The sequence below is a fragment of the Camarhynchus parvulus genome, chromosome 10, assembly GCF_901933205.1.
Source record: "Camarhynchus parvulus chromosome 10, STF_HiC, whole genome shotgun sequence".
Taxonomy (NCBI): Eukaryota; Metazoa; Chordata; class Aves; order Passeriformes; family Thraupidae; genus Camarhynchus; species Camarhynchus parvulus.
In genome coordinates, this window is record NC_044580.1 from 5,363,812 (window position 1) to 5,389,315 (window position 25,504).

The window sequence follows — 25,504 nt, forward strand, 5'->3', positions numbered from 1 at the left end:
TGAAAGCCATTCTCTAATCTGCTGGGAGATCAAAAGGGACCATTGTGAAAATCTGTTCTGATTTAACCCCAGCCCTCATGCATTGCATAAGCCAGAGCACTTCCCCAGCCACAGAGCTGCCTTGGGAGGTTGGAGCAGAACTTTGAGGAAGGTGCCTAATCTGAGTGTGCACTGAACACAGCAGGTTCTGCACCCCAGCCATCCCTAACAGATGATTATCTGCACTGTCACAAACGGAGGCACTGTGTGTAAAAAGAGCCCTGGGAGACAACCACACAGTGTTGGGGGTGATACCACTGCGAGAGCAGGCCAGGCTGCTTCTCAGAGAGTGGCCAAGTGAAAGGGTCCTGGCCAGGCTAGCACACAGGAGATACCACTGAATAACAAGGTAGAGACAAGGAAAATAACTGTGCTGAGTAAAAAAAAATATTTTTTAAATAATGAGAATAACACCAGACATCTGCAGTCTTTTCAGTTCAGCTGGCTTTGTTGCACAGCTGTCTTCCCACCGTTATTTCAAGACTGCTCTCATAGACAAAGGCATTCTCAAAAATCTCTGGTTTAGCAGAACTCTTTGAAAAAGGAGTGAAGCAGAGCTGGGATGGCCAGAGATGGGCAGGCAGTTGAGTTCATTGCCAAAAAGGAGCCTGAGGATTGCCCTGCCTGCCCTGCTTGCCCTTTTGCCTTGTCTGCCCTGCCCTGCCCTGCCTGTCTACCCTGCCCTACTTGCCTGTCCTGCTCTGCCTGTCTGCATCTCACTGCAAGTTGTGACAATTAACTTGCTTCTCCAAAGTACTCAATTCTGCCAAATCAGCCTTCTTCTCCTACTGGCATAGAACTCTTTCAGTGGAAACTTGTAACCAGTTCCAGTAACAATCCTCACAAATCTTGTGAGATCTTAGTTTTGATTTTGTTTGCTCCTTTTCAGAACAGCACTGCAATTTCAATGCGTCAGTGCAGTCCTTAATGGAAATTTTTGCTATCCTGTGATCATCCTCTCACAAGATTGCTTTTGCAGCTACTCCTAAAAAGTCTCTGTGCTGATGCAGAAACACTCTTGTAATTCTGATATGGTGTAAATAATAATAATTTTTAATATCACTGGCAAATTTATTATGTGCAATTCCAAGTCTGGGCAATTTCTGCCTTCCTCACCCCCTCACTTTCTCTTTCTCTCTTTTTGATTCACCAGTTCTGAATATGAACAAAAACTTTAAAGAAGGATAAAGATAAGGGCTAGTCCCACAGTATTTCTCACTTATCAAACATCCAAAGGATTTAGGTTATGAAAGGGGATGAGAGGAGCTGTGGTTTGCTCCCACAGCACTCAGCTCTACACCATCAGCAGCATCTGCAGCACAGTGCACTCTCTAAAATGGACTGGGGCATGAGGTCATGCCAGGCTGAATAATCCCACTTACACAAGGATGTTTCCATCACAAAATAAAAATAGAGGATAAAGTGAAGGGCATTGTCTGCCATTAGCAATAAGATGGGGCCTTTATGCAAGGAGGTGCACTTGTTTTGAAAAGTACACTGGGATTGGTTTTATCTTCTCTATCTACAAGTCCAAGAGCAGGGTGCTCCCTCTGGGGCTGTTGAACAGCATTAAATGTATGCACCTGAGATTTCCTCAGTCTAGGCAGGTGCCAGAGAATTGTTTCCCTCCCCACTGTTCAATCAAACCTTTCTGCTGCAATCAGTGGGGCATCTCCTCTAAATTGTGAGATCCAGATTGTGCCCTAAAGTATGTTCTTTCATTGACCACACACCCTCAGACTTCACAAAAAATCCCAGGTTCTATAATGCAATGTAATATAGTTTCTATTAATGAGGGGAGATCTTGACTTTGCAGCTGATGTTGAGTACTATATGTGTCATTTTGTGTCTAAAAATGTGTCCATTTTTGTGGAGTCTTCACCACTATGCTGTAGCAGGCCTTTACAAATGTTACATTCTACATGAGCTGTTCCATTTTCATGGCAGTATGCTGACCAAAATTATGCTTCTTAATATGGTGAAGCTGCAAAACAGCAGCAGTTTGTTTGTCAGGTCCTGGCCTTCAACTCCCACCCCTAAACCATGGTCCTTGCTGTGAACTCTGCTTGGCTCACAGCTGGAACCATGACTGGGTGCACCAGCAGCCAGGGCCCTTCTTACCCTACTGAACACTTCAGACCTGGCTCCAAGATCTGGAGAGACCTGCTGGCTTGACCCAGTTCCCTTGTGACTGGATCATCAGCAGGAGAACCCAGACTCTCCCCCTTCCCCAGATCTCACAGCTGACAGACCATGTATTCCTGATCTAGGCTTCTCCATTAAACCACATTTCCACCCAAACTGTTGCTTTGTGTAGGAGGTGTTTTCACTGTGGAGGCCAAGTTTAGAGCAGTCATAATAATCATCTGCAGTATGGACCTTCATGGGTGCCATAGGTCACTAAGTAAACACAAGCAGTTACTCAGTTTCTTACTTAAAAGAGATAGCAGTGATGGATTTTGGCAGTTTAGGTGGGTGCCTGTGTTATTCCCATGTTCTGGAGAAGTTCAGGTGAGCAACACGAGTGCCTGGAAAGCTTAAAGGGAGTTACAACAATATTGGATCAACATCCAGCTCTCACAGTCAGCAGGGCTGCAGAGTTGGACGGTGACTGAGCAGCTGCCTGGGGCATCATCCAGCCCTCACAGAATCACACAGAATATGCTGAGTTGGAAGGACCCACAAGGATCATAGAGTCCAGCTCCTGGCCCTGCACAGAACCATCCCCAAGTCACATCATGTGCCTGAGAGGGTTCATACACCCCACAGCTGTAATGTGTACACCTTCTGTAAAGGGTGCCAGGGGAAGAACTCCATGGCACTTAGTGATTCACAGAACGTCAAGGGCTTGGGATGGAGCATCGATCATCCAGTTCAAAACCCTGTCAGGGGCAGGAGCACCTTGCTCAAGGCCGGAGAGAACCTGGCTGTGAACGCTGTCAGCGATGGAGCAGCCACAGCCTCCGTGGGCAGCCTGTGCCAGTGTCAGCAGCCCCTCTCTCCGCCACGCCAGAGCTGGATTTTATCGCTGCCTTACGAGCCAGCTCTGGGTAGCGGTAACTCCTGCAGGCCCCGGGGCGGGGGTTTCAGCTCCCACGGGGCTCTGAGGCCGAACCGCGGCAATCCTGTGCTTCGGTAAGCGGCTCCGCCCGCCGCAGGCCCCGTGTTCCTGGGCAGGCCCGGGCCGGGCAGCCCGGGGCCGGTGGGGCGGTGACCCGGCCGCGCAGTGCGGCCGTGCCGGGGCTGCGCGGCGCCGCGGGCCGGCCCTCACCGCCGGGCCGCTTGTTCCCTCCCGCGCCGCCGTACGCGGCCACAGCCGCGCCCGCCCCCTCACGGCCCGGCCCGCCGGGGCCGCCGCCCGCCCAAGGAGCCGCTGGGCCGGCTCGGGGAGGCGGAGGGAGCCGCGGGGGGCTCCATGCGGGGCGGCAGCGGCTCCAGCCCGGGCCTGCCCAGGCCGCTGGCTCCTCCCCTTGGGAAAGGAGGGTGCGCCGGGGCCGCCCCCGCGGTGTGACGGGGGAGCGCAGCCCGAGCGGCCGCGGGCGCCGGGCCTGAGCCGGCGGGCGTCAGCACCACCTCCGCGGCCCGGCCCGGCCCGGCCCGCCCGCCCGTCGGCGGCCGCAATGTTCTCCCTCAAGCAGCCCAAACCCACCTTCAAGTCGTACCTTCTGCCTCAGGTAACCGCCTTTTACTGCCATTACCGACCTGCCCTCCCTGCCCTGCCCTGCCTGCCCTGCCTTGCCTGCCCCGGGCCGCCCCTGTCCCTGGCCGAGGTGCCGCCCGGGGCTGTGCCCGCTGGCCCGAAGGCTGTGCCCGCTGGCCCGGAGGTGGCGAACAGCACCTGTGGAGGGGCTGCCGGGTCCCCGAGCCCTCCGTGGCACCGGGAAACAAAAGCTGCGCAGCCGGTTCGGGGTGCAGCCCCTCGGCCTCCGCGCCGCACACGGACAGAGCCCACACGGCGGTAGGGAAGTAGGACTTCTATCAAAATAAAGTCTCATGTTCATCAAAATCGGCCCGTGCGAGATTATTTTGGAAAGTTGTGTGTTATGCTTCAGGTGTTTGGGCTCGCTTTGCTCGCAGCGCTGGGCGGGATGAGGAGGAAGCAGCGGGCGCTGCTCTGCTGTGCGGATAGTTAAACTCTCACTTGTAGCCACCGCTTCGTGTTCAGAACGTGTCTGATGGCATAAATAAGAAACCAAGTATATTTATCAATTATATATAGCGCATATAGTACTGAGAACCACCAGGACTTTGTGTCATCTGGATGTGCACTTGACAGAAAGTGATATTTATTTACTTTAGACAAGACAGGACCTCTTCTACTAACATGTTTGACATGTTGACTCATTTTTGGTTTTTTCCCAATTTCTTAGTAGAAGGGAGATGTCGATGTAACACAGTTCTGGATATTCCTAGTCCTGGGAAATGGTTATATTGCTATCATTGTAGGAAATGTGGGTTATTTCACTAAAGGTTCCAGTCTTTTCATAGAAGATTTTAATTTTTAAGGTTTGAAACTGAAATGCAAGTAGGCATATGCATGTTCTAGGCCTTAGGTTTTTTTGAAATCTTTCCTATGTTGGAAAGCTGTGCGTGTTAGAAGTTAGTAGAGTTTTTTTGAACTTGAGTGTCTATATCTGTAAAACTTGTTGAAGATCTTGAGCCATTATAGAGTGTTAAGCCAACTGGTTTTTGTTCATCCTGCTGCTTGTGATAGTTTGGGTTACCCAAATTTTTAAACATTAATATTTTAAATATTTTTAATTCTTTCGGTACAAATCTAAATGCCCTCAAAATTGTTAAAAACACTTGCTATGATTGGATTCGAGCTCCTTAAGATGAACCTTTTTGGTTAAAACTACTTTATCTTGTGTACAAGCAGGTCAGGCTTGTGTCTAACTGTAAAGTTCTGAGCCTTAAATAAATTATACATATATTTTTTTTTTTTATTTCAGGCTGATGACAATATAGCATCAGAACCAAGGATTAAAAAACTGGAACCAGTACTTTTACCAGGTAGGCATGAATCAGGAATTTGACAAATACCTCTGTTGGTATTGATTTTGGTATATTTTAATCTTAGCATTGCTCATTGAGGGAATATTGCTTTTGAGCAGAAAAAGGTAATGATATTTGTATCTGTAGAAACTTATTCTAACATACCTGAAACACTAAATAAATAGATAGGCAGTTTTGCCTGTGTGATGCTTTACTACATATAGAATAATGTCTTGGTTTTACTGTGAGTATTGGAAATTAAACCACTGTTAAGTGTTTTTGCATTCTTGACAACTTTCAGAAGACTACTGGTAATTACACTTTCATCAGATAGTCAGATTTTACCTGTGTGTAGAACCCAGTAGCAAAGCCTGTGTCAGAGTCTTCCTTTATTTTAAAGGAAAGTAGTCACAGAATTTCCAGTATGTGGGTATGATTGACTTCTGTATTGGAAAACTTCTAATGCCATCTTTATTCATTTACTCTTATTGAATAGGGTGCTGTTAGGTAAGTTTGGAATTTGTGTCTTCAGACCACTACAAAATAATCTTTTTGGGGCGTGGGTGAAATAAAGCTGTGCTTTTATTACTGTTCATCATAACATATTTATAAAAATGCAGGGTATTAATGGCATCCATATTTTAAAAGAAATAATCTCTGGTAGATGATAGTTTGAGCAATGAGGATTTCTAAAAGCCTTTTTTCAGATATGGAAGGAGCAATCTACTGTCCCCAAGATTACTTTCATTGCAAACTGTACATCACAGTAGTAAATTTGGCTTGCAGTTTCTAAGGATAATTTTGAGCTTAAAACAATGTCATACTACAGTTTTTTTCTTAGCATTCAGAATGTATATTTAAAAATATGAATTTACACACACACACTGATGTAGGTATAAACAACTCTTAAAAATTATTTCTGTCACTGCTTTACATGGGCCTGTTGCTAATTAGGCAGTACTAATTGATATGTGATATGGTCCAGTGTGGTACCTAAGAGACTGAAATACTGTGGCAGAGGTTCAACTGAAAGAGTAAATAACAACTGCCTGACATTCTTCATGAAACAAAAGAATGCAGAGCTTGCTTGAGGCATAAATGTCCTAAAATACATTGCTGAGATTGCTTGATATTTGAAATAGTTATAGTTTTACGCTTGCAAAACTTCTGCTTACTACTTGGCATCTCAGTGATTGTGTTGCAGTTGATATTCATCCAAGGCCTTTGACTCACAAGGAAGTGACTGCATGTTCTTCTCTGAGACATTCCACAGCAACTGCAGGGCAGTACGAGAGTGCTGTGCTCAAATGTAGCACATCTTGCCTTTGCTGTGGGACCTGGCCATGAGCAGTCACAAAAGTAACTTCTGTGCTGCCACTTCTTGCAGTGTGGGTCATGGTCTATTTGTGAAACTTCCAAGTACTCTTAAAATGGTGTGACTGGGTTTGTTTTTCTCAACTGGCTTGTATTTGTTCCCTCTTTGCATGATTTTCCTTGTCTGCACTGTCTTTGAAGTCAGCATTTGATGGCTTTTGGGACATTTGTAGTAAGTTGCCCCAAGTTATGTAGAAGCCACAGTATGAAGTACCACAGATTTTAATTTCCACCTCCATATCATTGTAAGGTATTATTTTGAATTATTTCATAATAAGATTCACTGCTCTGTAGAGCCACAGAGTTGCTCTGACAAAATCTGTTCATGACTCTGTATGAGAGTTGGGAGGGTGATAGAAGTGACTTAGTTAAAATTACTTAAATGCAATTCTTCCTGTTTGAAGTTAAGCACCAGCCTAAAGACATTTTTTTGTTTCTGTCATCAGCCATGCTGTAGAAAAGTGCATAAACAAGTACACTTTGTACTGTTGGATAGACTGGCTTGTGGATTTGTCATAGCCCAAGTTACTGGCCAAATTCCAACTCATTTAATTATATTAAGGCTGACTTGTACTTCCTTGTAAATACAGTTTCAGTGTGGCATTCCAAATACCCTATCCTTAACAATGGTGTGAAATTGCTTTTGCTCTCAGGAACAGAGATAAACCTGAGTGGCTGAATGTTTGTTACGCTTTTTTAAGTAGTGGAGTTTTTAAGGAGTTCTTTTGGAATTAAGTTACATTAGCACAAGTGGGTACTGGCTTTAGTAATCTTCAAAACCTGCAAATGGTTGTATTAAACTTTTGATTCCTAAAACTTAGTGACTCTGAGGGAGTGGCTTGCTTACTAATTCCAAAGGAGCTAAAAACCCTGCTGTCTAACTTGTATTTCTGTGCAGTAGAGGTTAGGACAAGGAGTTACAGGCTAGGAAATAATACATCTGGTTAGAAAATGAAGTGGTTTTTACTTGAAAAAAGAAAATTCATTGCAATCAACTTTCAGCCTATAGAGTTTGTTTTGAAAGTTTCCCCTGTAGGCCAGAGCCCACATCTCATCAGAATTTGGAGCAAAAGCCTGTATTCTCCTGGAACTGTATGCCCTGAGGAGGATGTTTATTGGGAAAAGGAGCAAGTATCATTTAAAACAAGTGAAAACCTTGGTAGTAAGGGACAGCTCTGATACTGCAATAGGGAAAAGCAAGTAATTTTATAAAATTTGGTATAATTTCATTGCAAAACAGATGATACAGGTTTGAGGTGGAGTTATAAAAATGTTTTAATTTTATTTCTGCAGTTCTGTTTTCCTAGTGTTAGCTCTGTGAGTGAGAGTTTCTGCAGAATTAGTTAAGAGTTGGCCTCTGTAACAGTTTCACTTTTTTCCCCTTTGTTTGTGTACATTGCTAGTTTTATAAGCATGTCAAAGAGGAAAATTACAGAAATAGCAGGTAGTCTAGCCGTCAGTCTGTTAAAGTGCCTTGCCTGCCTGGTAGGAAATTGGTCTGTTTACCTTAGGGGAGTGCTGAGTTCATGTTGTTAAACCTGAAGGTGTGTTTTGTTCTGGGGATCAGCTGTAGCCTGTTTTCCATAACTGTGTCTGTAGCATTTCCAAGTCATCAACCTGATCATTGAAAAAACCTGTCCAGCACAAGTGGGCTGTGAATGCAGTGTGTCTCTGCTGTGAGTGGCACAGCAGTGCACAGAGGTGCAGTACAGGGATGGGCTGTGAATGCAGTGTGTCTCCATGCTGTGAGTGGCACAGCAGTAAGAAAGGATGAAATTGTTGTTGCTGTGAGTGGACAGCGTGACAGAGGTGCAGTACAAGTTTTTTATTGTTTTTGTGTAAGTGAAGCAGGGTATTACGGGACAATGAGCTAGTCCAGTGCCACACTGTCGTTTGGGAAGACCAGGCAATGAGATCCTCCCTGTTGCTCACACAGGGCATTCTGCAGCAGATTGTAACCAGTGGAGCATCTGATTGTGAGGAAAGGATTGTTCCTCCTGAATCTTAATGTCAACTTGAATTAGTTGAATTATTGCTCTGTATGCTAATTTGCTAGTAGATTAAGATAGTAGTTGCTACTTGTAAGTTTTTTACAAAAAGGCTGGAAATGGTTATTAAATTATAGACTAAACTGAATTACAATAATAGTTTTTCTCTTTAAGGCTTGTTCATGCTAAGGCAAGTTCAAGGGGCAGTGGTGGCGAGGTGCTGTTGAAAGCAGTTATGCACAGGCTGTTGTGTCTGCCCTGTTTTGTGGTCAGATGACAGAAGTGACCCCGAGAGCCGTCACTGGTGTGTGGTGGGTGACCAGCAGGGCACAAGTACGGCTGGGCGGGGACAGATGTCACCTCTGGCTGCTGGTGGCCGCAGAGGCACCGAGGGACAGGGGGCAGGGCAAGCAGCTCCAGCTGCTCCCTCTGCACAGCTGCATGGGGACTTTCGTCTTGCAGGAGCCTCATGGGGACACCCGAGTGAGGAGTCACAGGTTATCACAGAAACAGTGCCACCGCGATCAGTTCCTCTTGCTGGATTTGTCTTACTTGAGTTTATGCTGTTGCTTTCTATAGCCGTGTAAACGTTTATCACCCACAGCTTCACATGGTAACAAGTTCCATTGTTTAATTATATGCTATTAGAACTCCTTTTAATGTTTTTGGGGTTTTTTCTGAAATTACTACTATCCAGTTCCTTTGGGTAAATCCTAGTTCTTGTAGGGCACAGCAAACATCAGGCCATATTCCTCCATTTCATGCAAGTTGTGATTTTTAGACATGTGTTAAGACATTTTTAGACTTTGTTTTGACTCTGTTTGGCTTAATTGTCTCAGTAGGTCCTAAAAATGAAGTTTCCCATATCTGTAATCATCTTTTTAATTCTGAACGAGTTCCTGTTTTTTGCTGAGATGGAATTATGTATCCTGTTCAAGATTTTTGCCGTTGAATATATTCGGCTTTTATTTAATAATGCTCATTGACTTTACCACCTGTTTTTTTATTTCCATTGGCTTTTTTATATATATGTGCCTTTAGAAAGGCAAGTGACTGTAGAAATTTAATTTTGGGATGTTTTTAAGACTGTATCATGGAAAGATTTAATCTCTTAGAAGAGTCTGTTTCTCTCACAAGTTAGCTCCCAGCTTTTTGGTTTTTTCTGCTTTCTGCAATTCCTTGTTACATTGAGTCATGTGTTCCAGAGCAGCTGCAACACATCATGTGATAGGAGAGGGAAACTCACTGTTCACTGAGGCACCCTTGTGCAGTAGTGCCCCAGGTAGGTTCTTTTGTCACTGCTCTGGACCCTGCGCCTCTTGCTCGGCGTTTCCTTTGCCCCGCGGTGTGCCAGGGCGGGAGGGCAGCGGCCGCGTTGTGCAGTGAGTGCCCGGGCAGGGCTGCGGCTGTGTGAGCCGGGGCCCGGTCAGTGGGGTTAATGGGGTTAACGAGTAACGCCCGCGATCTGTCGGGTCTGCCCCGCTTGGCTGTTAGGAATTATTTGCCTTAATGCCTCCGAGGGAAAACTGGGGTTGTTTACTTGGTACAGGTGCTGTGCTGTCGGTGCCTTTTCCTGTGGCTGTTTCTGGAATGAGGTACTGATATTCAGGAAGGCATTACCTGATCTGCTGAGGATGTGCGTGTGCTGCTGGTGAGCAGCGAGAGCCTGTCCGTGCTGAGAGCACCTGAGCAGAGCTTGCCCGACTGCAGCTCCTCACTGCTCCAGAGCACGCCGGGCTGCTGATTCTCATCCCAGTGCTGTGGAGAGCTCGCCAAAGCTCCCTCCCTGTGCAGCTGAGTAAGACTCATCATGTTGCAGGGTTAGGTTTTTTCCCCTGAATCAAGTTTTCTATTTGAAACTGAGTGTTACTGTGAAAATTCATTTGTTTGTTTTTAAAATTAATAGGTGATATAAACAGGAAGCAAAAAAGCTTTGTAGCTTCATCTTGTTTTCACGAATCAGTGTCATACAAGAGCATGAAATTATTTTCAGCATTTAAGAATGGCCAGATTAGAAGATCAGAATGGCAATTTGGAAAATAATGCAATTCCCTGAAGCTTTTTTAAAGTAGATGTTTCAGGTTTTTTTGTTGTCTATACAAAGACTGCCAGAAGTTTTATGTAAGTTTTGAGAGTTTTGAATTCTGGATTTGAAAGCTGAAACAACAGGTATCTGCAAACTAGTTTTTCATACTGCAGGAAGTTTTAAAATGAACCAAACATTTGACTTAGATTTAGAATGAGATGTCACTTACAGTAAGTATATACTAAGTACTCTTTTCTGTTATAGCTTTTTTGTTTGTTTGGCTCAAAATAAATTTTCAGACGTGGTTTGGGTTCAGTTAACTGCTTGTTTTGTGTTTGGGTTTGATTTTTTAAGGACATAAGTACAACCAAGGCGGTCTGCATGCAGAATCTAAGTACCAGATACAATCTTAGAAGTAGATTTTACTGGATGGAGTAATTTTGTCCTGCCTTTTGTTATAAAAGACATTTCTTAAAGCTTCTGACTAGTAATATATTTTAGTATTTGTAAACATCTGCAAAAATAATTTCCTACATGCAACAGGTTAGCTATAGGCCAATATGGGAATAATTCCTTGAAGCTCTTTTAAAATTAAATATTTTAACGTTTTTACATGTGCATTTTGCAAAGAAGTTGTGAAATAATTGGTTTCTACCCATTCTGCCTCACATTTATTTAATGCTACAAGCCATTTAAATCCAGTAGATTCTGAATTGTAATCTGTCCAAGCTACTGGGGGTTTTGTCTCTTGGCAATTATATTTTCTTCCAATGAAGCAGTGAACTGATTCCAAACTAATTTCTAAACAAATGCTTCTGTATTAATTTGTTAAGCCAAACCTGTATAATTTAACAAAGACTCAGTAGTACATTAGAAGTTCAGCATCTGTAGCTTGTATTGGTTAACATAAAATAACAAGCTGAAAACTTCAGTCTTCTCAAATTGTTATTGATTATATTGTTTAGGCAAAATCAGGGTTTGGGAATCTGTAGTTTATGTAGCCAGACTTAAAAATATGCAAACACCAAACACACTCCCTCGTCACTGGCTTGTCTGTTGTTCGCATTACAAAACTCTGACCAAGTCATTGCTAAAACTCTTATTGGAAAGGTTCTGGTGACAAGAGTTTCTTTTAATTTGGCCCAGCTATACATACAGATGCCAACAGGAGCTGTTTATTATTCTGTTCTTCTCACACAGAGGTGTGTTCTTATTAACTGCTTCATACTGACACCTTTTTGTGCAACCAAAGAGCAAGCCTGATCAGAGCTAATTCAGGTGAAATTTGAACTGGCAAAAAAGGAAGAAAAGATCCATTTTTAACTGGATCAGTTCTCTGATGAGGCTAACAAAGTCTGCCATGAATGGCAGTGCCAGCACAAGGCTTGAGGTGGAAGTGAATGTGGAATATGGAACTGTTTCTATTCGAGTGGTAATACAAGTTCCTGGATTAAAGCAACTCTGTAAGCAGATTTTTAGTTTGCTGTAATACTTTGGTTTTGATCTGATAGTGAGAGCTTTGCTCCTGATGGATGTTCCTTTCTTGCCATCTGAACTCCTGGTGTTTGTTGCCTACTCTACATTTTTGTGTCCTTCACTGCTGTTGTGAGATGTGGGGAAAGCTTTTGTGGAGCATCCCATCCTAGTTCAGAAAAGCAATTATCTTCTCAGGTCCCAGCTGTGGGTTTGTTTGGCTTTGCTTTTGTTTTTTGCAATGTTCATAAAGATTAGCCATTACTGGGCAAATACTGATTTTAATCTTGTTATTGTGCATGGGAAACACAGAGATGATCTTTGACAACTTACCAGGAAGCCTTTATTTTTTTGCTACTTTTCTCCTTACTGAGCATTAAAAAAAAATTATCTAAGCTCTTAGCACACTAGAGAAACTACAATATTAATATATGATATTTTAATAACAAATTTCTAATAAGACTGGCAAAGCAAGCTCTTTTGGTACTGTACATTTATAACACACCACTATCCAAACAGTGGTCAGAGTTGTTCTTTGGAATCTCAGGTTCTCCTGTTAAAAATTAATGAAAATTGTTTTTCATTCCCCAGTAATCACAGAATTGAGCTGTCCTTTTGGAACAACCTTGTAAGAGCTCATGAAAATCAGAAAATAGATGAAAGACAATTATTTAATGAGCTTACAAATACTTTTTTTTTTTCTTAAGTTTGGAAGTGCCTGAGCACACTGAACAGAAGATTCGTTTAGAAGTGGATTAGAGACATTTACATCTAAATGCTTGATGCATACTAATAAACTCATACAATTTTGGTATTCTCTCCACAAGAGAGCAGATAAAGGGACAAAAATGTTGTAGATTTCAGTTAGTTATTAATGAAGTTTTTATTGGAAATTCTTTCTTGGGAAATTCTGAAAGTTAATTATTTGCCAAATATTTTACAAGTGAACTCATTATTGTGCATTCTTAACAGTTAAACAGCTACTTGAATTAACTGGAGCCTCTCTGTTGTGAACTTGTAAGACTGTGTTTCACATTAACAACTTATCTTACTTGGGTATAATCATTACCAGCATTGTAAATGGCAAACAGGAGTTCAGTTTCCAGGTGCTAGGTTTTTATGGATTTAGGTAGAAATTACATGACTGCTTGAAGTACTTAATAACCTCTGTTATTCTTATGTCTTTTAGACATTGAACATATCCATTGAGCTTCAATGCTCATTAAAGAAAGTTTATGCTGATACATCTGTTCTTGTGCTTCTGGTACAGCACTGGCAAAGTTCCCTTAGCAGCATGTAGGGTACCTGTGAACTTACTGAGCTTGTAGGATTTGCATTATTAATTTATGGAATATGATTTCGGCTATTCATTGCCTCTAGTAATTATCAGATTTTTAATGTGATAAAAATACTGCCTGTTAGCATTTTAAGATGTGTATGTATGTATGTGTGCCATGCCACATCTCTCAATACATATATATATTGATCTCTGTGTATATAAAATACTGCTCAGTTCCTTTAATTATGCAGCATTGTTGTGTTCAGTCAGTATTTTTAGAGTTGTTGAAAACTGGTCAGTCTGTATCACCTCCTGCATTAATGAGGTTTTGGTCCCTCATGCTACTCAAATCAGCCTTCTTTCCTGAAAAGTTACAAATTGCTACCTTTATTAGATATACAAAAAAAAAATTAAACTTGATCCTGTGAGGCAGGGCCCCAAAAGTTGCAAAAATATCGTAGTGAAAACAGTGTAGAACATCCTTTATTGTAGGAGGTTGGTGATTAGGGATTGTGTTTCAAGTTCTGAGGAGCCAAATTGCCCAAGCCTGGTGCAGAGTGGTGTGGCTGCAGGCTGGGGAGAGCACAGCTGTGCTGTCCAGTGCTCCCTCCTGCTGATCCTGGGCTCAGCAGGGTTCTCCTGCCTCTCTCCCAGCTCCCACGTGTTCCCAGGCTCTGCTGCCTGCTTTTTATTTTGATTGCAGTGGGTTATGCATTATGCTGGATTAGATACATACCATGAATTCTCTTAACATCCAAAATTTGAGCCAGTCACATTACATGTGCTTTTGGGAGATTTAGCAGAATTTTTCAGAAGTTTAACAGTGTGTGTTAGGTGGAGAGTGTATTATCTAATAGATCCTTCAGTATCTCCTGTTATTTTTGTGATTTGTGTATTCAGTGTAGAAATATTTTTATTAAACATGATTAGGCTTTTTTACATAAGGGTGGCAACCTGTATTTTCTCTTCTGGTTTCCTGTCAAAGTTTAAACAAACTGCTCTCGTCTCCTGAGATCATTCTTTGACTCCTGGAGTCAGATGGAAGTGTTGACTGCTGTTCTGTGTCTGGAACAGCTTGTGACTGTTTACTGGAAAAAATCAGCAGCTACATTGTAGAAATGTGCAGTGTAATATCTCTGAATAGCTCTGTTGTCTTGTGTAGGAGAAATCACCTACTCAACTACAAACACGAGAAGGGTTCATTGTGCAAGTCCTGCCCTTACTACTCATGTTGTTTATTTACTTCCCTAAATTTTCATTTTGAAAGGTTCACTGTACATATATATATATATGTAATATATATAGCTTGTTATAGATGTCCAAGCAAGGTATAAAAATGGGTCACATAAAATTCCAAACCTGAATCTTGGGGGAAAAAAAAATCAATTTCTAGAGGTGTTTGGAAACTGCTTCTATTAAATTTGCAAACTTTCTCATTCTTCGGCTGAAGTTGGTGTGCACACGTTATCTATCCTGCCATACCTTGATCCTTACGTTCAAAATGGACCAGTTCTGGGTTAGGGCTGCAAACCTAAGAGCAGAAGATAAGCTAGGCCAGAAAATCTAGAATGTATTTGTGTTGGATAAAATGAAACAAAATGCAGTTGCACTAAAATAGGATTAGAATTAACATGTTGCAGTGTAGCCACACAATTATGAGGAATGAAGGGGGGAAGTAAAAAGGACTGGCTTTGGAAAGAGAATGATGTAGCAGGCATGTTTTAAACTGTGGTAAATTCAAATTGAAAATGTGTGAATGTTTTTCATTTCTTTTCTGTTTGGTTACGTCAAAATAATGCAGCACTGAAATAGTTTGATAATTGTAATTTGCTTTTAGAAGCGTCTCCTATGTGATAGTAAAAAAATATTATACTTGTAACAGATAAATGAATGTTACCAAAAAAAGCTATGAAGTTGCATTTCATTTCATGGTGTATTTAGCTCTCAATAGTTTTTAATTAGGAATGCAGTGATACACTGTCAATATGTAGAGAGAGAAGAATAAAAATTACTTGGAACTCAGTTTATGAGGAGCTTGTTTTTCTTCACACACAGGAGGTGACCTAGAGCTTCATGTTGAATAGTTGAAGACTTAATACCAACACTGGGGAGAAATTGCTTCAGTAAATGGTTTGGGCTTTTGCTGTTATTTAAGTGAATGGATTATTTGAAGAAATGCTGGGCATTACGAAGTTTCAGGCCAGACCATGTATTGAAACATTTTCATTACAATGTTTAACAGAAGTAGGGCTTGTCATTCTCATGTACCCCTTTAGAAGACATTGTTTTCAGCTGCTGTGGACTTGGATGAGTTTTTAACTATTTGTACTGAAGCTCTCAGAACCAGATCTTTTCATATTCAAGAGCTTATTTAAGCACATTTTAGCACTGTTTGAGGAAAGACTTTAAAGCTCCAGGAGATCTGTTTATAGACATTTTCACAGTTCCTGCCACTTCTGGCATAGAATAGTCATGTATATGATAACACAGGTCAATGAAACTCGTCTCCTCACATCTTCAAACAGTCCCAGAACACAGATCATAATTTTGGCAGCTCAAGGCTACAGACTTAGGCCAAGACATTTTATAGCTGAACAACTGAGCTAAAAGCAGAGATGCTGCTGCTGCTCTTGGTGACTTCCAGGCAGATCCCTGATTGTATCAGGGGCAAGAGATCCAGTAGGACAGCTGGGTGAAATGGCTAAGGGGCTGGAGGGCCTGGAGACAGCAAAATGTGCATTTCTCTCAAGTGTCTGGGACACTAAAGGCAGTCATTTCAAGGTATGGTTACTTGGCTGCAGTGGTGATCACCTGAGGAAAGACCTGCTCTGCAGCAGGAGAGAAATGGGGAATTTATTCCAGGCTGTGATTCTACTCCTTGGACATGCAGTAGCTGACTGCTGCCAGTACAGCTGTCCCAAGAGCTGCTGTTTCCTTGCAGAGCATGACTGTGGGATGGCATTTCAGGCAACTGGGACTGAACATGCCAAACCTATTACGAGCAAATTAGGCTTCAGCAATCTTTAGTCCTTAGTTTCTTCTAAGCAGAATCTCAGAGCCAATATGAAATTACACTTTTCTTGGAACACACTTGTACTCCCACACTATTTATGGTAGACAGCAGCAGCAGGAGGTGGTTGATCTGGTGACAGAAGTGAAAGCCCTGTACAGGAATAAGAGGAATTACTAAGTTAGATTGCTGAAGGAAGAGTTACTGTTTACCTTTCAGAAATCTTGGCTGTGGAACTGAAAAGTATCATTTTCTGTAGTGATCACTTTTTCTTTTTAAATGGTCCTCAGTCCCATTTGCCTATATGCTTTTTTTATTTTATAGCTTGTGCCAGACCATTTAGCATAATTTGTATTTTTCTTCATTTGAATCTTCTGTTTTATGAAGGAAATCCAGAAATATCTCCTTCATTAGACAGTCACAGTAAAAAGTTGGAAATGTGTTTGTGTTCTGTTTTTTGAAGCCACCTGTAAATGTCTTTATAAATGCGAAGTGCAATGTGGCCTGATGATTCTGAGTTCAGGAAGTTCATAGAATTCTCTGAAGTACTTAACAATAGCCAGCTAATTTCAGTTTTTAAAATAAATGCTAGCTGAAATACAGGAATGTATGCTTGTTTAAAGGACAGTGTTGTTCAAACACATGAATTTTTAATAGTGGAGAATTGCAGGTCTTGATCTCTGGATCTAAGGGAAGTGGTGTGTGGTTTTGTTGGGTTTGACTGTGGGTTGGGTTTCTTGGGGGTTTGTTTTGGTTTTTGTTCTTTGAGGTTTGTTTTGGTTTTAAGTTGGTTGTTTTTGTTGTTTTTGGGTTTTGTTTTATTTTAACTACTACACAATCTTGTCCATTTTGGAATGGTAATTTTCTCTTTTCCCTGGAGCGGTGTTAGATAAACTCCATGTTTACCCATAAGAGATGGATAACTTGAAACTGGTAAAGAGTTAGGGGTTCCTTGGTACTACAGACTTAGAATTGTTGTACCTCTAGGATTTATATAGGCTTCTCCTTTCCCTTCCCTTTCTTCTGTTTCAGGTGAAATTGTGGTGAACGAAGTAAATTTTGTAAGAAAGTGCATTGCAACAGACACGAGCCAGTATGATCTGTGGGGCAAGCTGGTTTGCACTAACTTCAAGATTTCCTTTATTACAGATGACCCAATGCCACTGCAGGTTGGTAATTGCTCACATGGCTACACCATGAATGTTAAAGTGGAATTATTCACACAGTCAGTCTGTCTCATATCTGATATAAATGGATGCTTTCTAAGCAGGCCACAGGATGAGGTTCCATTGTCCCGTTCTGAATGTGTCGCTGTTCCATCCATTCATATCAGGACAAGAGCAAGAAATTTGTACAGAAGTACATCCAGCTCCATTCACCTCCATGGATGGAGGCTTCCCCAGGAAGTGGTTTTACAAAAGACAAAGCAGGAATTATATGCAGATGTGTCCCTCCCTGAAGGAGCTGTTTGCAAATGTCCCTAAGACTAGACAAGTGTCAGATCAGCAAAGCTCTCCACATGGTGGAGTTTTATTTGTGTTACTGATGGAGGGCAAAGTAACCAGGAAAGAGTATTCATTGTAGATGAAGCAACAAGAAGAGGGGAGAGTTCTCTCTTCTGCTTTGTCAAAGCAGAGCTCATGACATTGAAAACCATGATCAGTTTTTGAACAGCACAGCATACAACACTGGAAATCCAAGTAGTGATCCGTGTGTTATTTTCAGTAGAGTTTGCACTTCCATTTGGGGCTTTTAAAGGAAATGTTCTATTAACTAAAGATATGTATAGCTGTGAAAGTAGAGAGATGCTTATTCAATAATAGTTAGGAAGTTTGACCAGAGCTACATCAAAAGGTTAATTTTTGGCATTAAGTAGTTGTTAAAATTTGCCCCTGAAAGTAGAATTAATTTTTTTTCTTTCCATGCTTACAAAAGTAATAATAATTGGAGATTTCTTACATTCCTTATATCATCTATAATATATATAATATATGTATGTATTTTTACTTCAAATTGTATTGGATTTCTAAGAGTAATTTTTTGATACTAATTCAATAAATTCAGTGCAAATAGAGAGGTTATTTTGCATATTCCACTGGGGTTTCTGAACTGCTGGGTGTGCAGTTGAGCAGCCTCTAACCTCTAATTACCTGGGAATAGGCAAGGGTAGGACCTGTCAGAAAAGCCTAGGCATGCCTGATTTTTATCATAGTTTCTTCAAAGTTGTGCTGTATATCTGGTTGCAAACTGCAGAGCTGCAATTAATGGCTGTGAGTTCATGTGTTTCAGAAATTCCATTATAAAAACCTCCTCCTTGGTGAACACGATGTCCCACTCACATGCATTGAGCAGATTGTCACAGGTATGTCAAAAATAGCTAAGTATAATGACAGGCTTTATTCTTATTCAGTACAAAACTGTTACTTCCCTGTTAAGTTCTGTAGAATTGTTGACACTTGAGGTTTTGTGTCATTAATCTTCCGTGATTTGAAGTACTTGGTTTATTTAAAATTAGGCTAAAAGCCTCAAGTGCTGAATAAATCTTGAGGTGCCATGCAGGAGACTTAGTTGGATCTTTATAATAAAGACTTTATATTTGTAACTACCATACTGGATCAACAGTTGTTGTAGGAGAGACATGTTACAGCAGTACAAAATTTTGTTAGCAATGTTTTTACATTGCATCATCTGAATCTCTGCCACTGAAATACACTAAATTGCAAAAATATCTTATACATTGAGACATAGATGGGATTTCTGACAAGAGAAATGCTGTGGTTTTCAATCCTCTCTAATTCTTAGCAAGTTAATAACTGGTGATCTCCTTGTGGAGAACCAGGTTTTGATTTGTTGGATTCCATAGCCTAACCTATTTGTTAAGAATCCGTTTCATCTTGTAATTTTAAAATTTCATAAAAGTGATAAATTTTCAAACTTTGTTTATGGCATGGGCTGTTAAACACTTGGTTTTCTGACTGTACGTAATCTAAATTATTGGTTATAAGTTTTCAATGCCCAAAGTTGATTGTGATCACTGTGAAAAGATTGTGTTTCTGAAGAAGAACATGATGAAAAATGCTATTTTTTTACAACAAAGAGGTGCTATTAACCTGTTATATTGTCTTGCACTGGCCCATATTTGTTGCCCCTTTACTAAAACATGAGGTTTACCCTAAGTTTAGTGAAATATAAGCCTTTACTAACAGGAATCAACAGATTTTCTACCTGAATCAAAATGTCCCAACAAATAAACTTCTGGCAGCAACGTTACTGTATCTGTTTGAGCCAATCTTGTGTTTCCTTACAGAACACAGTCAAATAAGTTTCTCTTCTTTGCAGTGAATGACACCAAGAGGAAGCAGAAGGTCCTTGGTCCTAACCAAAAGCTGAAATTTAATCCAACTGAATTAATAATTTATTGCAAAGACTTCCGTATTGTCAGATTTCGTTTTGATGAAGCAGGTCCTGAAAGTGCAAAAAAGGTATTGTTATCTTGTTATGAATTTCTGCCTTGTAGTTATCACATGTAGCAACAGCTGTGCTGATAAGAACATTTTGTATTACTATGTTTTGATAGAGAAGTGGGGGGAAGAATTGCAAATTATTCACATTTTATTACAGGAGAATATCTGGCGTCAAATCTATTAGGGGAAAAAATTTAATGTGGTGTATTAATTGTTCAGTATCGTATAAGATAAACCAGTATTTCTTACCATATCTGTTTTACTTTTAAAAGTTATTAATTTATTAAATAAATCTTTTTAAGGACTGGAATCAGAATGTTGCATTGCAGCTGTACAACAGATGTTTGCATTTTTATGGAAAATGCTTCAAGCTTTGATACTTTTTCTAAAAGTCATAAGCTTAATTAACCCAGAGGTTGAGCGTACTGCCTTACAGATATCCTTAATGGTGTCACACAGTTCTCCAGCGAGCTCTTGGAATCACCAATTTGTCCAATTTACATGAACCTGGGCTCTTTCTCAACATTTTGTTATCAAAGCCTCGTACACTCTCAGCAGGAGGAATTACTGGGCTCAGTCCATTCCGAGGGGTTCCCTTCCTTGCCTGATGGTGCCGGTGCTGCTGCAGTCCAGGTGCAGCTGGGGCTGTGCTGCTGGGGGGCTGCGCTGTGGGGCTGTCCCAGCCGGGCTGTGCTGTTGGAGCCGTGCTGCTGGGGCTGTCCCAGCCTGCCTGTGCTGTTGGAGCTGTGTTGTTGGAGCCGTGCTGCTGGGGCTGTCCCAGCCTGCCTGTGCTGCTGGGGCTGCCCCAGCCGGGCTGTGCTGTTGGAGCTGTGCTGCTGGGGCTGCCCCAGCCGGCCTGTGCTGTTGGAGCTGTGTTGTTGGGGCTGCCCCAGCGGGGCTGTCGCTGTTGGCCTGTGCTGCTGGGGCTGCCCCAGCCGGGCTGTGCTGTTGGAGCTGTGCTGCTGGGGCTGCCCCACGCCTGTGCTGCGGGGCTGCGCCCCCGCTGTGCTGTTGGAGCTGTGCTGCTGGGGCTGCCCCAGCCGGGCTGTGCTGTTGGAGCTGTGCTGCTGGGGCTGCCCCAGCCGGGCTGTGCTGTTGGAGCTGTGCTGCTGGGGCTGCCCCAGCCGGGCTGTGCTGTTGGAGCTGTGCTGTTAGGGCTGCCCCAGCCGGGCTGTGCTGTTGGAGCTGTGCTGCTGGGGCTGCCCCAGCCGGGCTGTGCTGTTGGAGCTGTGCTGTTAGGGCTGCCCCAGCCGGGCTGTGCCGAGCAGGGCCGACCGGCAGCGCCTTCCCAGCGCTCGGCTGCCCTGACCTCCACGGCACTGCGGCGTGGCACAGCCGGCGTTTCATAAGGAATGACCCACTTTGCTCTCAGAGCTTAACAATTCCCCTTCTCAGTAGGATCAGGTTTGAGTTTAGCCCTGTAAGTCCCAAGGACCATCTGCCCAGGCATAAGTCTGTGTGCAGTTACTGACCGAGAGCTGCTGAACCGGCTCAGCCCCTTCACCCTCCCCGAGGTGCGCGGGCAGGAGCCTGTCATGAACCGCCCTGCTCTGGCCTTGCCCCTGTTCTGGCTGCCCTCCTGCCCGTGCTGGTTGGAGCCTTCCACGTTTGACAGTCTTTCCACAGTCATTCCCTTGCACAGCTTCTCCAAAATCCCCCTGGAGCAGCCGTCTCCTGCAATATCTTTACAGCAACTGTTTTTAATTGGCTGCCACAGCAAAGGAGAGTGATTAGCCTGGAGGAGGAGAGAATAAACTCAGCATCTCATTAACATTCTTTGTGCTGCTTTTTCTTATGCAAGAGCGAACAGTGAAACCATTTTATGGAGTCCTTTACATTAGGCATTTATAATTACATGGTCTTAGGTGGTTTCTTCTGATAGGAAGAACAGCTAGGTCTAGAGAACCAGAGCCTGTGTGGTTATAGAGCTTATGCTGCTGGTGACCAAAAGTGTAACGACTGCCATTGTCAAATAGCAGAATGTGCTCAGTGGAGAGGAAGAAAACTGGTACAAATATCAGCTGTGTGGTTACTGTCCATCAGGTATGTTACTACTGCAACTTTGTGTGGGTGTAGCACACAAGCATTTCTACTGAAGGGAGATCAGGTTCAGCTAATCTAATCTAATGTTTCCATAATAGCATTATTCTATTAGCATTAAAATATAAATGTATAGAACCATGAGATCCTTAGATCAGTTTTCCAGCATCAGGATTTTGCTTAAATTATTTTGGGATGCTGGTGAACACATCTGGAGTGGTCTTACACAGCATATTGAATGAAGTTGTTTTGTTCTTTCTGACATTCAGGTGGCATGCTGGCACCACAGTATGGAAAGATTTTATCTGGTTTCTGTTCCTGCCCTTCAGGTAGTACATATTAGCAAGGTTGTCCTGGTGTTTAAAAACAGAAGACAGTAATCAGGCCTCCTTAAAGTTCTGAAGGGCCTCTTTAATCTATATTTACATCCAACTATTTGTACAAGAAAATTTTGGTAGCTGTCTAGTTGGAAATAACTGTGTGTGCCTAACTTTTGTAGGGAAGACCAAGACTTAGAGTGTACCTGAGTTCTGATGTGAGGGGAAGCCTGCTCTTGGGCTGGGGGTGCATTGCTGTCTGACTGGGAGAGTGCCATAGGAGAGGGCTGACCATGGAACTGGGATTCTGGATGGAGGGACCTGCATGGCAAATTCATGTTTTAAAATGAGCTTTAAATATATGGAGTAGTTAGAAGGACAACAGATGCTAACTTCATGCAGTTAAGGAATTTGTTTGAAGCATAGTTCTTGCACGTACTGGAAATACTCAGCAGCATCCAGTGACATAAATTGGTGTTGGCAAAGCGAGTGTAATCTGTTCCTAAGGAAGTGTCTCTGTTTGCTGAACAGGGCATAAGGGAGAATAACTAATTAAGCTGCATTACTAGAATAGAGATTATTCCAAGTCTCTCTTTGAGGATCTCAGAAAGATCCTCTTTCCAAGGATCTCTTTGGATGCTGTGAAAAGAAGGATCCAATTTGGAAGCAGGCTTCTGATGTGGACAAACTGACAGACTTGACTACCTCCACATAGACACATGGGTAATGTTGGCAGAACTTTCAGAGGCCTTTTTCTTTGCCTTTAAGCAGAAACATTGTGAGAACACATTCATTTATTTTCAGGTAAATTATTATAGAGAAGCTTAAAAAGCAGTTCTGTTAGAAAAATAGCCTCAGCATTTGTTGCAGCCAATACATGCTAATAAAATACTGTCTCAGCATTAGTCAGCCAGGTAAATATTTTCTTCCTCATTTTTATTAGTGGATATTTGGGAAACAAGCATTAAGGGAAAATAGAAGGAATGGAAATTTGCACTCACCACTGTTTAGCAGTTTAATTTTGTTTTGTCTCTAAAATAAAGTGATAGAGTCTCCAAAGGAAGGAAAGCCAGATGGGTGTGGGAGGAAGTGGAGGATGGGGAAGCAAGGGTAAGCAAGTTGGGGAAGTCTTAAGTTAGGCAGTGCAAAAAAAAGAAGCATTTCACATTCCTTAGAGGAAAGGAATTATTTTGTTCCAAAAATGACAGCAAACAGTCAAACTGAAAACTCCTGCTATTTTTTAGTCACTGCAGTATTGGACATTAGACTGAGAAAATAAAATATATGAAAAGGTGAGGCTGTAGATCTTCTGACTGTTAGGTGATGCCCAATGTGTTGCCTCACCGTGCATAAGGATCCTGGCAATGCTCCTGAATGGCACACACCCTGTGCCTCATATGTATGAGTATATCTCCATTTTCTCATCCCTTTCTCTTCTATAACTCTCTCAGTTCTTTACTCCAGGAAGCTTTTTTGAATGAGTATGAGAGTTGTTTCAGAATCACATGCTCAATCAAAACAGAAGGAAAATTTTTTATCTCAAATCTTGTTTCCTGTGCAATCAAAAGTAGCCTTTCCTACGTCATAACACTTGGGATGGAGGGGAACATTTTTTTCCCTAATTGTTATGAACAATAATATGAAACTCCTAAGAGTTTTGGACACACGGTCCTGACCCTTTCTAATGTGTTGCTCCTGCGTCCCCAACTCTATTACCTTGTTCTAATTGTTTATACAGATCACAAAATTGGTACTGTTTCAAGGCACTGGGAATGCATAAGATACTGTCTTTGGAGGGGATGAAGAAAACTTTTTTACAGAATCAGAATGGTTTGGCTTGGAAGGGCCCCTAAAGCTCATCTCATTCCACCCCCTTGCCATAGGCAGAGACACCTTCCATTACACCAGGTTTTTCAAAGCCCTGTCCTGGTCTTGAACACTTCAGGGATGGCGCAGCCACAACTTCCCTGTGCAAAGGTTAAAGATATTTTAAAAAATACAGATGAATTTAAAAAATTCTCCTAATGCTGAATGCTTATTTTCCCAATAGGTTTTCCAGCCTAGGAAAATGAACAAAACCTGTTTATGGGACTTGATGTAGTCCTGCCTGTCTGACTTTCTACCACAGGTGTCTGCTTGGGATAGGAATTGCAGAAGCCATGGAAAACAGTATTTTTCCAGAGAGTTCATAAGCCAGGTTGCCTGGCTTAAGGAAGAAGGGAAAATCCAGGGCTGTGCTAACTTAGCACATCTGAAATGTTGTTGTCCGCAACTCTTCTGCAAGAGCATTAGCAATATGTTAAAGCTCTTGCCCTTGGTAAAATTCCTGTTGAAGAGGAGGGTGTGCCCTGAAAGTATCATTTATTTTTCTCAGATGGGGGTTGAACAGGGGACACTGACATAGGGAAATAGCTTTTGTACTATGAAATAACTACAGCCATTGTGTTTACTGCTTTTCATAAATGAACTTTCCAACAAGCAGCCTATTCTCTTGTTATTTGTCTGAGCCTAAATATCTTCAGCTTTACACAATCGTAAATTGGCAAGAATACCAAACATTTTTGAGTTTGATATGAGAACGCTTCCTGTAAAACATGCTTGTCTTCCAATTTAGAGCGTTCTACTTATGGTCATAATCTGCTGAGATCTGTGGAATGTGCTTGTCTTCTGAATCTCTGAGACAATAAAGCTATTATAGGGATTTAGTGGGAATAAACAGAAAATTAGTATGTCTTTAGTACTTGCTTAGTGTATCTATGAGTGGAATTTTTCTAAAATGTAAAAATAGAGACAATAGCAGGATAAATCTATCACTTTTTAAAATAAGAGAAATAGATGTCCTGAACCTGTGGGTGGACTGTTTCACCCATGCAATACATGGTGTGAGTTACATCTATTCCGTGGAACACCCAGAGCATTTTCCAGCTCCTGCTTTATTTAAAAGCACAACTGTGGTCTCATATTTTTTGTGGATCTGGATGGTTACTATCTCCACCCCACCATTTTATCCCTCTTCACACAGCACACACGTACTCCCTTTTTCAAATGTGGCAAGCAAATGACAGAGATTTCAGCTGCTGCCTATTTAAAAATAGGTTTTACTGTATTCCTGTTGTGTTATTTGGCAGCACAATGGAATTTTTTTCCTGCAGTTTGTCCTGAAGCCTTGAGAGTAGATTAGCATAGTAAAAGGCTTTCAACTTTCACTCCATAAATGAAGATGAGGAGTAGCTCTGCTAGAATCAGTTACTGTAGTGAAAAGCTACATAGAAAAATGGAAGTCAAAATGTGAATATACACAGATTTCCATTTTATTTCATTGTTGATGATAGCCAAAAGTAATCTGTTAGAAGTGACCAAATATTATTGAATAGCTGGCTTCTTCTGCTTCAATTCATACCCTGAAATAACAAGATTTAGTAAAATGTGTGTGGCTTCCAGTTATGTCATTAAACATTTTATCAAATCCTGCAAATGAGCTTGTTCATTAGGAAAGTCT

The 25,504-nt window shown here is 41.9% G+C and overlaps 1 protein-coding gene across 2 annotated transcripts in view; it reads left to right on the forward strand.

Moving 5' to 3' along the window:
* The first annotated feature begins 3,417 nt into the window (after nt 1-3,417).
* Nucleotides 3,418-25,504, forward strand: part of MTMR10 (myotubularin related protein 10) — a 36,570-nt gene continuing 14,483 nt past the window's right edge. Inside the window, exons 1-5 of one of the 2 annotated variants that reach the window (XM_030954957.1) lie at nt 3,418-3,713; nt 4,992-5,052; nt 17,217-17,353; nt 18,474-18,546; nt 19,524-19,666. In XM_030954957.1, the coding sequence (XP_030810817.1) occupies nt 3,660-3,713; nt 4,992-5,052; nt 17,217-17,353; nt 18,474-18,546; nt 19,524-19,666 (468 nt within the window). In that variant the 5' untranslated portion in view covers nt 3,418-3,659. Of the gene's footprint in view, nt 3,714-4,991; nt 5,053-17,216; nt 17,354-18,473; nt 18,547-19,523; nt 19,667-25,504 lie in introns of those variants that run through there. The other variant, XM_030954958.1, reaches the window with a different exon arrangement.